The sequence below is a fragment of the Spermophilus citellus genome (assembly GCF_964194105.1).
Source record: "Spermophilus citellus genome assembly, chromosome: 3".
Classification (NCBI taxonomy): Eukaryota; Metazoa; Chordata; class Mammalia; order Rodentia; family Sciuridae; genus Spermophilus; species Spermophilus citellus.
The window spans coordinates 84,223,643-84,238,635 of record NC_138184.1 but is presented as its reverse complement, the minus strand read 5'-3'; the positions used below and the strand labels follow the sequence as shown (position 1 = coordinate 84,238,635).

General features: G+C 49.3%; 1 protein-coding gene across 2 annotated transcripts; it reads left to right on the top strand.

Annotated features, from left to right (window-relative positions):
- The first annotated feature begins 301 nt into the window (after positions 1 to 301).
- Positions 302 to 13,560, top strand: TBX3 (T-box transcription factor 3). 2 transcript variants are annotated; one of them, XM_081283788.1, is made up of 8 exons: positions 302 to 1,889; positions 3,474 to 3,741; positions 4,639 to 4,698; positions 4,958 to 5,104; positions 6,932 to 7,008; positions 8,126 to 8,283; positions 9,730 to 10,403; positions 12,103 to 13,560. In XM_081283788.1, the coding sequence occupies exons 1-8, from the start codon at positions 1,501 to 1,503 to the stop codon at positions 12,562 to 12,564; spliced, it is 2,235 nt and encodes a 744-aa protein (XP_081139914.1). In that variant the 5' UTR covers positions 302 to 1,500; the 3' UTR covers positions 12,565 to 13,560. The 2 variants fall into 2 exon arrangements, with proteins under 2 accessions (XP_081139914.1, XP_081139915.1); XM_081283789.1 differs by lacking the exon at positions 4,639 to 4,698 and having other exon boundaries at positions 312 to 1,889.
- The last annotated feature ends 1,433 nt before the right edge of the window (positions 13,561 to 14,993 follow it).

The window sequence follows — 14,993 nt, the reverse complement described above, 5'->3', positions numbered from 1 at the left end:
GTGGAGAGGCGAGGCGAGGCGAGCGCGCGAGAGGCGAGCGCCCCTGCCCGGCGCCCGGGCGCGCTCTCCGCCCGGCTCGGCAGGCTAGCCGGCTTGCTCCCTCCCTCTCTCCCTCCCCTTCCTCCCAGGCCCTGCCTCCTCCCTCGATCCCGGGCTAGATGACTGAGGCATTTCAGACGTGGGCTGAGCGAGAGCAAGCGAGCTCTGGGTCTGCGGCGATCTCTCGATAAGCCACCTAGAGGCGACTCTGTGCGCGCACTCCCCAGTGGCTCCCGCCCTCCCTCTGATCATGTTGACATATTCACAGGACAGGCAGTAGTACCGATGCGGCACAGCGACGTTACAGTTTCCGACACCTTCTTTTTATAACTCGGCTCTATCCCCCAGCACTCGACCTGTGAAAACCACGCCTATGCAGCAACACAATTGGTCCGAAAGCGTCAAAGAGCCAATCAAGAGGCCTCCGGCTCCCCGCAGCCCACAGCGCAGCCCGACCTTCTAGAGCCGCCGAGCAGACGCCCGGGGAATTCTAGAGGCGGAGGAGGGTGGCGAGCAGCTCTCACTAGCTTTCCCTCGCTCCCTCCCTCACTCCCTCCCTCTCCTCGCCTACTCTGTCTCTGTCTCTCTCTCCTCTCTCTCTCTCTCCCTCCTTTCCATTTTCCCCCTCCGAATCCTCCCTGCCCTGCGCGCCTGGACACAGATTTAGGAAGCGATTTCGCTCACGTTTTAAAGGACAAGGAAGAGAAGCAGGAGAGACCGGCCAGATTCGGATTGAAACCGAGACACCCTCCGGAGCTCGGAGCAGAGGAAGGAGGAGGAGGGCGAACGGAAGCCAATTTGCTGTTCAAGTTTTGATAGCGCTGGTAGAAGAGGCTTAAATCAGTGTGTGTGCGTGTGTGTGTGTGTGTGTCTGTGTGTGTGTGGTTTTTTTCTTCTTCTGTTTTTAAGAAGAGACTTTTTCCGCACTCTTGCTCCCTGCTAAAGCCGAGTCTAGCTGCAGCAAGAGAGAGGAAGCTAGGAAGCGGGGGACGACGAAGAGGAAAAGGGGGAGAGTCTTCTAGGAGAACCGTTCGCATTTGCAACAAAGGACCTGGGGGCTGGGGAGCGATTCCGGGGACGCAGGGCTGGAGTGTCTATTTCGAGCTCAGCGGCCAGGCTCCGGCACTAGTCGAGACCCTGCTCGCTCGTCTGGCTACGGAAATCGACTTCCAGGAGCGGCTTTTTAAAATCACAAGGCACAAGGACTGTCACCCAGCGACTATGTCTTCTGATTTGTCGCCTTGTCCTCTTTAAAAGCGACATTCCCCTCCCCAAAAGACAATTTCCCCTCTTTGAAGTGATTTACTTGTGATTTCTTCCTCCTGTTTTTTTTTCTTTTTGCGTTTTTAAAAAACTATGTGCTGCTGTTGAACAAAACAAAACCAAACAAAACAAAAAAAAAAGCAAAAACAAAACAAAAAAGCAAGGCAGCAGCTGCGGACTTGTCCCCGCCTGGAGTGGATGAGCCTCTCCATGAGAGATCCGGTCATTCCTGGGACAAGCATGGCCTACCATCCGTTCCTACCTCACCGGGCGCCGGACTTCGCCATGAGCGCGGTGCTGGGTCACCAGCCGCCCTTCTTCCCCGCGCTGACGCTGCCTCCCAACGGCGCCGCGGCGCTCTCGCTGCCCGGCGCCCTGGCCAAGCCGATCATGGATCAGTTGGTGGGGGCGGCAGAGACCGGCATCCCTTTCTCGTCCCTGGGTCCCCAGGCGCATCTGAGGCCTCTGAAGACCATTGAGCCCGAAGAAGAGGTGGAGGATGATCCGAAGGTGCACCTGGAGGCTAAAGAACTTTGGGATCAGTTCCACAAGAGGGGCACCGAGATGGTCATTACCAAGTCGGGAAGGTAAGCAAGCGGTGGCCACCCTCTCCCCCAAGCTCTCCGAGGTTTCCCCCCCTCCCTTTATCTCTCTCCTCTCCCAAAAGTCTCTTTGCCAGTTGTTACGGCTAGGACGAAAAATTAGTTCTCCTAAAAATGTGTGCAGAGATTCCACAGCCCTGCTCCGGGTGACAGCAGTTTTCAGTGTACCTGGGCGTCTGCATAGGTGGAATACAGATCTCAGGTCTCTACAGAATAGACCAAATATTCCAGGGGAGTACAGACATCCCTTTAGGAAGCAAGAAAACCACCCCATTGCAGGAAATTTACTCTCCAAGGCTTTTTTGTAGCCCCCTCTTTCATTACTGATGTGTTTTGATCAGTTTTATTTTGTTCTCAGGAGAAAAACTTAAAGCTCCTTTCTTTTGAATGGTAGGGGGAGGCTGACACTGTCCCCCTGGTCTTCTGCCCCTCCACCTAGCCGGGTCTGAAGGGGGCCTGAGCCTGCCAGGGTCAGAAAGAAATGGAAGGGCAAATGGGTTTGTTTGCCCACACCACTTCACATGTCTGTAACCCGAGGAAGGATTCAGCAGGCAATTTTGGATAATTAAGATTATGTTTGTAGACCTAAGGAGTCCACGAGGACATGCACATTGCTTTTGTATATGTGAATTTTTATAAGCCATATTTTACATAATGTTTAGTGGTCCTCGCCTGAACGAAACATGTTTGGAAAAGAGGAACCCAGGCTTATCATTTACAATCAATCAGTTTTTTTTTTTTTAACTACAGTGTTGGACTCTATCAGGATAAAAATAAAGTCCCCCTCTTGAGGTCTGTAGCTTTCTGTCTCCTTCCAAGCTACATGAGGCCAAAGTTTGGCATACACTCTTCCTTAAACCCACAAGACATTTAGTCAGTGTTCCCAGCAGAGTGCTTCCTTTTAAGTCAGAAGTACAGAATGCCAACACTTGTGTGAAATTAAACAGCAATTTGGTGGCACAACATTGGAGTTTGGGGCTGGCAGCAGGCATGGGGGAGTTTACCCTAATCTGCAAAATTTATTCGGAGAACTTAACTGAAGCCCGTTTGCACTTTCGCCAGCAGCGGGATTGCTCTTGCACCGAAGGGACCCGGGCAACTTGACCTTTATTTCCTTGATAAGTTTAGCATTTTCTCATCAATGGGTGGTGGAAAATTCTAGCCATGAGTAGCACTTCACTGGAATCCTACCCTGAGCTGTTTAGAACTAAATGCACAAAGGAAAAAAAAAAAAAAAAAGATAGGGGCAAGAATTTCTCTGTACAGAGGGCAATCTGGACAGGCACATAGAAAAAAAAAAAGAGATTGTTAGTCTCTGTAGAGAAATGCAGTGCCATCCTTCATTTGTTTTGAATCTTGAGATATTTAAATATAGAAAATCGGGCATGTTTCATACTTCCATGTGGAAGAGAATAATTTTGTACCATGTTGCTCTAGTCTGAAAAATATAAGCTCCTCTATCACAATAAAACATTTTAAAAGAATAAACAGGAAGCCAACCTCAAGATTCTGAGCAATTTATCTTTTTTCTTTTTTTTTTCTTTCTCTTTCATTCTTTTCCTATTGTAGGCGAATGTTTCCTCCATTTAAAGTGAGATGTTCTGGGCTAGATAAAAAGGCCAAATATATTTTACTGATGGACATTATAGCTGCTGATGACTGTCGATATAAATTTCACAATTCTCGGTGGATGGTGGCGGGTAAGGCCGACCCTGAAATGCCAAAGAGAATGTACATTCACCCCGACAGCCCGGCTACCGGGGAACAGTGGATGTCTAAAGTTGTCACTTTCCACAAACTGAAACTCACCAACAACATTTCGGACAAACACGGATTTGTAAGTTCCTTTGCTGCTTCCTGCAGATGTGCTTTCTACCCCTCTCTCGGAGGTAGTTCTTTCGAGTTCCTTCTAAACTCCTGCGTTTCGGGTCAGAGTTCTCACTTGATCGCTGGAGGTAAAGCCTGGCCAATTTGTGCGGTTTTCCGCAGAGCTGGGGGAGGATCCGGGGTGCTTCTCTCCGGATAATGAAGGCCTTGGTCTTCTAAAGAAAATGGGAGCGAGAAAGCACCCTTGTTCATGTTCTGTAAGCCAGCCCAGGTCCTTGGTAGATTCTCGCCCTCCTGACAGGGAAGCTTCAACCCCACAATTGAGAGTGGAAATCCATTGCATTCAGGATTTGTTCTGTTTGCAAACATGCAACTTCTTCTCTTTGGAATCCAGCCGTCCTCTTTCTTGGGAGAGTTTAAGTCTCCCAGGTTTGATTGTGTTGGTTCAAGGGTGTGAATATGGTTGCGATAATGTGGTTTTCTTTTTCTAAAAGAGAATTGAGCCAAGGTGACAGTCAGGTTTACAAGAAATGAGGGTGAGGTCTTTCGGTGTGAAAACAGTGAGAACCGTGCTTAGAAACTTTCAGAAGACTGGGATTGCTTGCAAAAGTCAGGCCAGGCACCTTTTGCCCCTTCCTTCACCCCTCCCCAACATTTCAATAAAATAAACAAAGTGATAAGCGAGGAATAAGGAGAAAGATTAGGCCCAGGAAGACGTGAAGGGCGCGGAAATATCTTCCGAGGGCAGGAATTGCATTTAAAGCCCTTGATTTGATTAGGGCATAAATATTCCTCTCTGAGTTCAGCCTTTCAGGGCTTTAAGTGGACCGGGCTCGTCAATTAGTGGGCGCTTAAAGTACTGAATCATTTTCTAAATTAAAATGCATGTTTTTCTCTATCTTTTAAGACTTTGGCCTTCCCAAGTGATCACGCAACGTGGCAGGGGAATTATAGTTTTGGGACGCAGGTAGGCTAGGGTTCAAGGCAAAATGAACCTTAGATGGCGAGGGTGGGGGGGTTCCCTGTTGGAAATTGAGGAGCGATTTGGATTCTCCAGAAGATTACATCTGTGGAGTGAACTGTACCCAAGAGGTACTCCCATCCAAGTGTGGGACCCTGCCCGTGGGGGAAGATGTCAGCCCAACAGGGGTCTTAAGATCCCATTTGTCCTGCTAATCCTTAAAAAAAAAAAAAAATTGTGTATCTCCTCTTCCCTGCCACTGCAGACTATATTGAACTCCATGCACAAATACCAGCCCCGGTTCCACATTGTAAGAGCCAATGACATCTTGAAACTCCCTTATAGTACATTTCGGACGTACTTGTTCCCCGAAACTGAATTCATCGCTGTGACCGCATACCAGAATGATAAGGTAACTGAAAGGGCTTTTCTTATTTTAATGGTGATATTTCCCCTCCCCTTTAAAAAACTGCTTTGGTTCCGGGTGGGAACATTTAAAGGGAATTGGGATGTGAGCCTCGGTTTTTCTTCTGTGATTTGACCTCTGGCTGGAGCCCTTGTGGGAAGAGGCTCTAGCACCTCCCAGGAGGAAGAAACAAAACCTTCCTCCACCAACTAGGGACCCAAAGCTGAGCAAGAAAAGCCTCCTTGATTTTTGTCAGCAAGAAGCTCCTGTACCCATGGTCCCTGATACACTCTAAACCCTGAGCCCTGGGGCTGTTTTGTGTTGGTTTCAATGTTCGTCCACTTCCCCTTTTAGGAAGAAGGATCCAGAAATAAGGTGGGGGGGGGGTGGTGAGGAAGCTAAAAATTTCAGGCAAAAAGTCTTTTGGGATTCAGGGAGAAGAATTCTAGTGGAGACCAGCTTTTCTCCTCTAGCCAGAAATCCCGAGAAGCTGGTCTGGTTTTTATTACCTTTTATGCTGCTGTGTGTTTTTTTTTTATGGTGTGTGTGTGCGCGCGCGCGTGTGTGTGGAAGAACCTAGCTTGATCACAGGGTCCTGTGAATGGAGTTGTCTGTGGCTTTCTACTTGAGGTAGCCAAAGTCACCACTTTGTTTGAAAGTTTTTTTCTCCCTTGGACCTGATGTTGGGTGTTGGAAGGGCCCTCAACAGTACACCTGAAATGCACTGTTCTGATGGCCTGAAGGTTAAGGGCACAGAGGTCCAGAGAGAAAGCAGTGCTTGGCCAATGCCAACTGTGGCTACTTGAAGGCAGTAATGGGGGTGAGAGCAAGGGCTGGGGACTCCTGCTCTTCAGCTGCTGAGCCCTCTGCTCACCTGTCAGCATCCATCCTGCATTTAGAACTCACTCTGACTGTCATGGGTCCCTGTGGGATGATCAAGGTGTTCCAGGTAGATTTCCGTAGGCTGGAGACTAAGAGGACATCATCACCTTCTCCCCCTGTCAAATGCAAAACCTGAAGTCAGGCATCCAGCAGGGACATTTCAAGACCCAGAAGCCAACCCAGGGCTCTTTTCTCACCTCTGGTAACTTGGTATATGTGACACCCCCCCCCACCCCCCAAAGGGAAGGGATTTGAAAGATGACAAACTATGGCATTTTCCTCAGCGTGCAAAGGGCAGGTCCCCTCTAGACCCAGAATCCTATGAAACTAAGTTGTCCATGTAATAATAAAATAGAGCATTTTTAATCAGACAAAGAGGCCACTGGGTCTCCTCCACCTCATTGTGGTGGCAAAGAATATAAAGGAAAACAAATGTTTCCAGAGATCTTTCAGTCTTTTTAGAATCTGTGATTGTCAGTAGTGTAATTCCTCAAACCACCCCCCACCCTAGGAGGAAAAAAAAAAATCAAACTTTAGCCCAAGGGTAGCGAAATCCCATAAATCATTTTATTAGATTCATGGAAAAGGTTGGCGTGTGTGTGTGTGTGTGTGTGTGTGTGTGTGTGTGTGTGTGTGAGATTGTGTATAAAGGCAGAGAGGAGTGTGCCTTAACATATATTATGATTAATCACATTGTATAGAAATTCAAAATGAAGACACAATTTTAAGATCAACAGGTTGTCCCTCTTGACAACTTCAAGAAACTTTTGCATTTCTAACCCCAAGCTGTCAACTGCCTCCTATAGAACAGACTCCTCTTTAACCTGGCACATCCACATGACCTCTGTTGGCACCCAGACTTCTAGGAGGCTGTTGACCTGGGGGAAACATCTCAGAACATTCTAGAAAGTGAAGCTCATGCCTCTGTCTTGCTTGTGTCTCCTCCTCTAGATAACTCAGTTAAAAATAGACAACAACCCATTTGCGAAAGGTTTTCGGGACACTGGAAATGGCAGGAGAGAAAAAAGGTGGGTTGAGACAATTATTCATTTCTCGGATAATTTAGGAGAAAAAAATTACTTTTCTAGGACTAAACTTTCAAGTGTTAGAAGTGGGATTCAGGAATTTATTCTAAGAAGAGCGGATAGAAGCTAATTGACTTCCCCCTCACTACACTTTATGAATGTACATTGCAACTTTTCTACATATGACTTGTAGCCTTTAAAGAAACAGATGATTCTATACCATAGTTGTCTCTGGAAAAAAAGCATTGAGCATGACAGATTACATAGGGATGCCTATTAATTGTAATTAATTTAAATTCGTCTTGGGCAGATCCCAGACAAGGACCAGGCCATTCACAAAATGCTTTGGAATTTTTTGCAATCTTGCCTTCCAAATACCATCAGACAGAGCTAGGCCCCTTGAGAAATCTAGTTCCCCCCACCCTTTAATAGGGACATGTATCATTTTGCATTAAGCAGACAGAGAATATGAGAACAGCTCTCCCTCCCCCAACCTGTTTTCAAAGATTTTTTTCTAAAATCCAGAAAAATGCCTCAAATTTCCATCCTGCCCCTGGAGAGTGAGCATTGAATTTTTATTTATTTATTTATTTTTTGCTAACATCTAAATGAATTTTAACTCCAATTAACGTGTTGGTGAACCAATTACTGTAGAGTGCACCATGAAATAACCACTTCCTCCCGACCTTAGCAACCATCCAGGAGTTGGGTAGGCTGGGGACAGACAGCATTGTGTTCTCAGGGTTGGACACCCGCTTGTCTCCCTCTATAAGGCTGGCATTCGGCTGTCCCTGGCCACCTCCTGCCCTCTGTCCTCCTGGTTTTAAACAAGGTTTCCTAGTTCAAGCAAACGTCCTTTCCCAGTGAAACCCTGATCTCGAATATCTACACCTGAAGCCCCCTCCCCACCCTATGCCACACTCTGTATCTCACTTAAAGGGTCAGAGTGGGCTGGGGCTGCGTGGCTGCCCTGGGGCCATCAGATTTTAGAGAAGGAAATCTGTTGTGGGGGGGGGTGGCAGACAGTGAGGTGTGTGCATATGCCACTTTGGCAGGAGCGAGGGACACAGGGGAAGTGTGTGTTGTGCTCTGTAACGCTGGGTGTGGGCTTTTGCCACAGAAAGCAGCTCACCCTGCAGTCCATGCGGGTGTTTGATGAAAGACACAAGAAGGAGACAGGAACTTCGGATGAGTCCTCTAGCGAACAGGCGGCCTTCACCTGTTTCACTCAGGCCTCCTCACCAGCAGTGTCCACTGTAGGGACATCGAACCTCAAAGGTAAGCCTGGCCACCTCTGCAGGACCTGGACTCCTGGTCATTGGGCCTGGAGGTGTTGGGGGTGGGGAGGCCTGGAGGCCTAGACCTGGAGACTCACCTAGTGCAAGCTGCAGACCCTTCCAGACATCTGGAAACAGGAACCAAAGTTCAAAAAGGGGGTATCAGGTGAGTCCCCTCTCCCTGAGGTCATAGAGGGAAAGCTCAGAGCCTCTTCTACAGCCTTATTTGGCTCAGGTGGGGTGGTGTGTTTGTATATTACTTCTTGGCAGGGGCCGTGTTGAAAGGGTGCCTGAAGCACTTTCTCTCTCTCCCTCTCCGTCTACCCTCTACCCTCCAATCCCCGACCCCCAAACCTCCCACCATGACAGTCTTCAACTACTGACATACCCTTGGCCTGAATTCTACCTTAAAGTGTGTTGGGTTGGCAGGAGGGAAGGCATTCTCTGCCCCTGGAACTCAGGAGGTGGCTAAGAGACACTCAACCGGAGAACAACAGTTCACCTGGGGTGGGGGGGTGGAGCCCTGGAGACTTGCAGCCGCTGAGGTTGGGGGTGGATGAGATGGTTCCAATCCCCAATTGGTTTCCTGTGTTTAAAGAGCAAGCACTATTTATTTGAAAAGACACACAGAGCCTCTCAACTGGAGGAAACCTGTTTCTAAGTGAAATCCTTAATGTCTTCAATCCATTTAACCTTTAAACATAAAATAGGATCCCCCTCCTTTTTTTTTTTTTTTTTTTTTTTTTGTAGGACACCCACAGAGGGTGTGGAGAAAGAAAAAGGAAGGAGTCTCTGATTGTCCTGGGGTAGTGGGGTGGGGGGAGCTGCCCATCACCCATTTTGTGGCAGGCACTGGGGCAAACCATGAAGGCTCCATTGAGTGTGTGCTGGGGGAGGGGTGTTTGCTTCTGCCATTACCAATTCAGATGTCAGGATTCTTTCCAAACAAATCCTTCCAAAGTAATCCACAAATTTGTGGAAGGTGCTGCTCTGCATCTCACTCCCCCAACAAAGACTGGTGATAATTGGAATGTGCTTCAGCAGTGACTTTTAAAGTAACTTAGTTTTTATTTTAAAAAAGTTAATTTGCAATCGAATGGAGAAAGCTAGTGAAGGTTCTGGTGGGGGGAGAGGGGAGGGGGAAGGACAATTCATTAGAATAGGAAGAGCTACTGACTGGTTTGGGGAATTTCTCCAGGAGGTGGGTTAAGCTCCTTCCAAACACTTTAAATTCCTTGTTAGCTTATTGAATCTAAAAGCTAAGGTGTTAGGTATCCTCCCTCCCCGTTTTGCAGATGAGAAGACTGAGGTGCCAGAGGCTAAGGGGCCTGCCCCGGCTTCCACAGCCAATTGGGATTCAGATTAGGAACTGGACCCCCCTGGTGCACTTCGAAGCTAACGCCCTTCCGCTTCGCTTTTTGTCTCCCCCTCTTTCTTTCTGTGCTAGATCTGTGTCCCAGCGAGGCTGAGAGCGACGCGGAGGCCGAGAGCAAAGAAGAGCACGGCCCCGAGGCCTGCGACTCGGCCAAGATCACCACCACCACGTCGGAGGAGCCGTGTCGTGACAAGGGCAGCCCGGCCATCAAGGCTCACCTCTTTGCGGCGGAGCCCGGCGGCCGTCCCCGGGACAGCGGGCGGCTGGACAAGGCGTCCCCGGACTCGCGCCACAGTCCGGCCACCATTTCCTCCAGCACCCGCGGTCTGGGCGCTGACGAGCGCCGGAGCCCGGGCCGCGAGGGCGCGGCCACGGCCAAGGTCGAGGAGGCGCGCGCGCTGCCAGGCAAGGAGGCGTTCGCGCCGCTCACCGTGCAGACAGACGCGGCCGCGCACCTGGCCCAGGGCCCCCTGTCCGGCCTGGGCTTCGCGCCGGGCCTGGCCAGCCAGCAGTTCTTCAACGGGCACCCACTGTTCCTGCATCCCGGCCAGTTCGCCATGGGGGGCGCCTTCTCCAGCATGGCCGCGGGCATGGGGCCCCTGCTGGCCACAGTGTCCGGGGCCTCTACTGGCGTCTCGGGCCTGGAATCCTCCGCCATGGCCTCAGCCGCCGCTGCGCAGGGACTGTCTGGGGCATCCGCGGCCACCCTGCCCTTCCACCTCCAGCAGCACGTCCTGGCCTCTCAGGTAGGTGTCCCCTCTTCCTGCCTCAGCAGCTGCGGTTTTCCCACCTTTTGATTCCAGACCCTCGCAGCAGCCCCCCTTGCCTTAGAATAATAATGTATAATAACAGTCATTACAAACTATTATTTTTAATCGACCCATTACTAGGTGCAAGACTTAACTCACTGAGTCATCATGACCTCAACCCCCCCCTCCAAAAAAGGCTTCCCCGGGGCTGTTTCCTGCAGAGTAGATAGTGCTAGAGATAACAGCGGGACCTAGTGCTCACTGAGCAGCAGGCTGTCTCCTAGGCCCTTCATCTCTTCTGACTCATTTGATCTAAACCTTCAGTGGGACTTTTGACACCTCCACTTCTCAGCTGGAGAGGAAGAGGCCTGCAGATGTTGAGTAACTTGTCTGAGGTCACACAGCTAGTACTTGGTGGAGTTGAGACTCTGTCCCAGACTATCTGACTCTAGGGCCTTTTTCATGGTTTTTGGATTTTAGCTTTGGAGCTAAAATCTCTAGTGTCAGAGAGCCAACCGTTCCCCAGAACTCCAGGGACTAGAGGGTGACTGAGGCCTGGGGGGGGGGTGGGGAGTGACTTCTGGGCTGAGGATTCGTTCAGTCTCTGCTCCCTACCCCCGCCCCAAGTCGGCCAGCCTGTCCCCCATAGGGTTAACAGTTTGAGCACACTTGGGAAATGTCGGAGGAGAGGGACCAGCAGGGGCTGCGGCAGGCCTCTGTATGGTCAGACAGCTGTGCTGGGGAGCAGGCTCAGGCCGATCAGAATGCTCTGAACCTGCTGAAAAGGTTCTCTGGGATTTTCTGCAAGCCCTTGTTTGGTCTGAGCACTTTGTGTCCCTTGCCAGAGCCACTAGGCAGGACTGGCCTCCCCTCTTGGGGAGGAGGGGGCCCAGAAAAAGGGCTGGCTTGTGGCCTCTCTCAGTTCCTCCCCTGTCCCCTGAAGGATTCTCCTGGAGACTGGGTCACAGGCGGCAGTAATAGGTGCTTGTGCACCAGCCTGGGCATTCAAACACTCTAGGCATGGTGCAGACCCAGGCTCCCTACATTTTAAAGTCTCTTTCTGCCACTTATTAGCTGAATAAATCCCTGGGCCCCTGAAACCTGCCTCAGTTTCCCACCTGTGATACTCCAATTAGGCCAGGTGATTTCTTTGTCTCGGATAGCCAAATGCCACCCCACTCAGTTTGCTTTGCTTCACATATTCCATACTTATTTGGGGGTCTCATCTGGGAAATTTGCAATTGGAATTGAAAATTGGAGAGGATAAGAATGCCTCCCCACCCCCTAAAAAAGTCTCATAACATGTCCCCTGGTTTTCCTTCAGCCATCTCTGTGGGTTCAACTGAATCCGTAGCCCACTTAACAGGTGCAGCAATTTGTGTGTGTGTGTGTGGGGGGGGAAACTAGGTGCTATGGGCCAGGTACTATGTGTGAGTGCTGTGGCCATTACCTTATTTCCAAACACCAGTCCTCAATCAGTATATGATGCTTTGCTGTTCCCTGATTGTTCATATCAGCAGTGGTTCCATTCCTCTGCCTAGGGGGACATAGCTAAGACTGGAATCTAAATATGTCATATCATCCCAGTGCCCCCAAAGGAAAGGCTTTGCCCGGTTGGTGGGGAGGATTTGGAGGAGACTGGCTCCTCCCCGTCCCGCAGTCCCTGATCTCAGTGTGGTTTCTCTTCCTTCCCCAGGGCCTGGCCATGTCGCCTTTCGGAAGCCTCTTCCCTTACCCCTACACGTACATGGCCGCAGCAGCTGCCGCCTCCTCGGCTGCGGCCTCCAGCTCCGTGCACCGCCACCCCTTCCTCAGCCTGAACAGCATGCGCCCGCGGCTGCGCTACAGCCCCTACTCCATCCCGGTGCCGGTCCCCGACAGCAGCAGCCTGCTGGCTACCGCGCTGCCTTCCATGGCGCCGGCCGCGGGGCCCCTGGACGGCAAGGCCGCTGCCCTGGCCTCCAGCCCCGCCTCGGTGGCCGTGGACTCAGGCTCGGAACTGAACAGCCGTTCCTCCACGCTCTCTTCTAGCTCTGTGTCCTTGTCGCCCAAACTCTGCTCCGAGAAGGAGGCGGCCACCAGCGAACTTCAGAGTATCCAGCGATTGGTCAGTGGCTTGGAAGCAAAGCCTGACAGGTCCCGCAGCGCGTCCCCCTAGACCCCCTCCAGAAAAGTCTCATTCCAGTTCAGTCAAATCTGCAGCGCACTTTGTTGGATGTAAACTAAACCACGGCCGTGGGGTTACCCCCTTCCTTTTGCAGTGGTGTCTGGGAAGGGGTGCCGGACTCCATTGAGAGAATGTCCTAGAGACAGACCCTGTCGTCTTGGCATGGTTTATAGATCTCGGATCTGGCTCAGATTCGGGGGGGCTCAGAAACCACTGTTGCATCCAGCCACCACCCGGTGGAAGCATCGAATCTGTGTCCTGAGACTGCTATCCAGGCTGGTGGAAGCTGTGGCCCCAGGAAGAGGTAGCTGAGCCCTCCAGGGGGGAGAGGTATTGAAAGGCATTTCCCTCAATGTGGATTTATATGATCTATTTTTTTTCCTTTCACCGTGTCAAGTGGAAACAAATAAAATTTTTAAAAATCGGGGTAAATGCATACATTAAACATGATTGTTTGTGAAGAGTGAAAAACTTCATAGTGACTTGCATATTGGTTCTCAATAAATTACTGAGCAGCCTTGTTTGGGGAGGGAGGTCCCTGCCATTCTTGTTTAGTCTATATTAAGGAAATCTGTGTCTTTTTAATATTCTTGTGATGTTTTAAGAGCCACTATAGGTCTCTTCTTGCATGTTCCACAGTAGTATATTTGTGGTTTTTATTTTGAAAGCTTGCTTTTAGAGAAAACACAACCCCATCCCCTCTCAACCTGTGCTCTCAAGTCTGCAACCCCAAGGAAGTGGGGGGTGGGGGGGGACACAGAGAAGGGTGGGAGAAATAAAAACTGAATTTATTTTATCTGAGCTCTGTAGCTGGATTGACATCCCTCTTCGTCAGTTTGTTCTTTCCTGTATATGCAATAACAAGGTTTTAAAAAAAAATAAAGAAGAAGCGAGACTATTAGACAAAGTATTTATGTAATTATTTGATAACTCATGTAAATAGGTGGAATATGAAAATGCTTGGAAAATTAAACTTTAATTTATTGACATTGTACATAGCTCTGTGTAAATATGATTGCAATTGTCAGGTTTTTGTTCTTGTTTTTCTTTTAGTCGATTTTATTTCCAGGTCACAAAATTGCTGTTCACACTAGAAAACAGACTTTCTGCACCGACATCTACACACTTTCAAAAGAGTTGTCTGCAAAATTTATTTTTCTTTTTTAATGTCAAGAGTTTGGGTTGTGTGTGGGGGGGAATGCTGTTTCCTATTTTAGCCAAAATTGGGGAGGAGTTAGCACTTTCCAGCTCCACTTGAAATTCCTGAAAATATAACACCCTGAGAGTGGTCCTGGGATTGGTGTGGGCTGGGGGGAGTGCAGAGACTATGGTTTGACTTCCCAACTTTCCTTTCATATTTGTATCTGCTAGTCTCTGATTTCCTCCAAATGAAGTGGAATTTAACTACTGTTGTCAATCTTGATGGCGTTTTGAATTGGTGCCTATAGAGAGAGTCTCAGTTCAAAAGTCAGGTGCTGAGGGATGGTTTAAAGACAAAAATCCATGAAGGTATATTTTGTGTTATAGTTGGTGAGTTCTTTGGTTTTCTGTATTTTTTTCCTCTTTAAAACATCACTGAAATTTCAATAAATTTTTATTGAAATGTTTTTGGGCCTTGTGTTAAATGCTTTCTCACAACTTTCCCTGAAGGTAGAGAACCGGAGAGGATTCTGTCTCTTCTTTGGCCTCCCCCCACCTTTCCCTTGCCTTTAAATAATTTTAAGACCGCCCCCAGCCAACCAAAATGAGATGTCACTCAAGTTACAAAGCTAAGAACAAAAGTCCCCTACTACAGCCGAGGGAGCCGCTTCAATCTGAAAATACTTTTCTTTTAAATTAGGGGGCAAAACGGCAGAGAAAAAGGAGCCTGATTTGAATTCGAAAGAATAGTAATTTCAGATACTTAAGTTTTAATAGAAAAAGACCCGTCCTGTCCCGAAGTCAGCTCTTCCCACAGGAATTCGACCAAAAATAAGTTTGAGCTCAAGGAACTTTTTTTTTTTTTTCCCCCGGTTTAAGTTCGCTCTCCCTTTTGACATAGATCTGGGAACTCCAAGTCAAAAATATTTCCTGCACAATGTATTGGGCGCGGGGGGAAAAAAAAGACTAGCAGAATCCCCAGGCGACCAGAGCCGCTGGCCAGCCGGTGACTCCTCCAGGTTGTAGGAGAAATGGATCAAGAGGAAGGCTTCTCGCCCCCACCCACCGGGTGTCTTAGACCCCACCAGGCTGACCCTGGGCGCCTCTACGAGGCCCCATCCATCCTCTGGCTGTGCGTGCAGGGCGCCGACAGTTCTGCGCACACTTAGCTGTGTCTCCAGAGGGAGGAGGGAAGTCTTCCTTGCATTTGAAAGGCGCCTATTTCACCTCCTCCTAGGTAAAAGTCGCCCCCGAGGGCGATCCTTACTTCTCACCCGTCT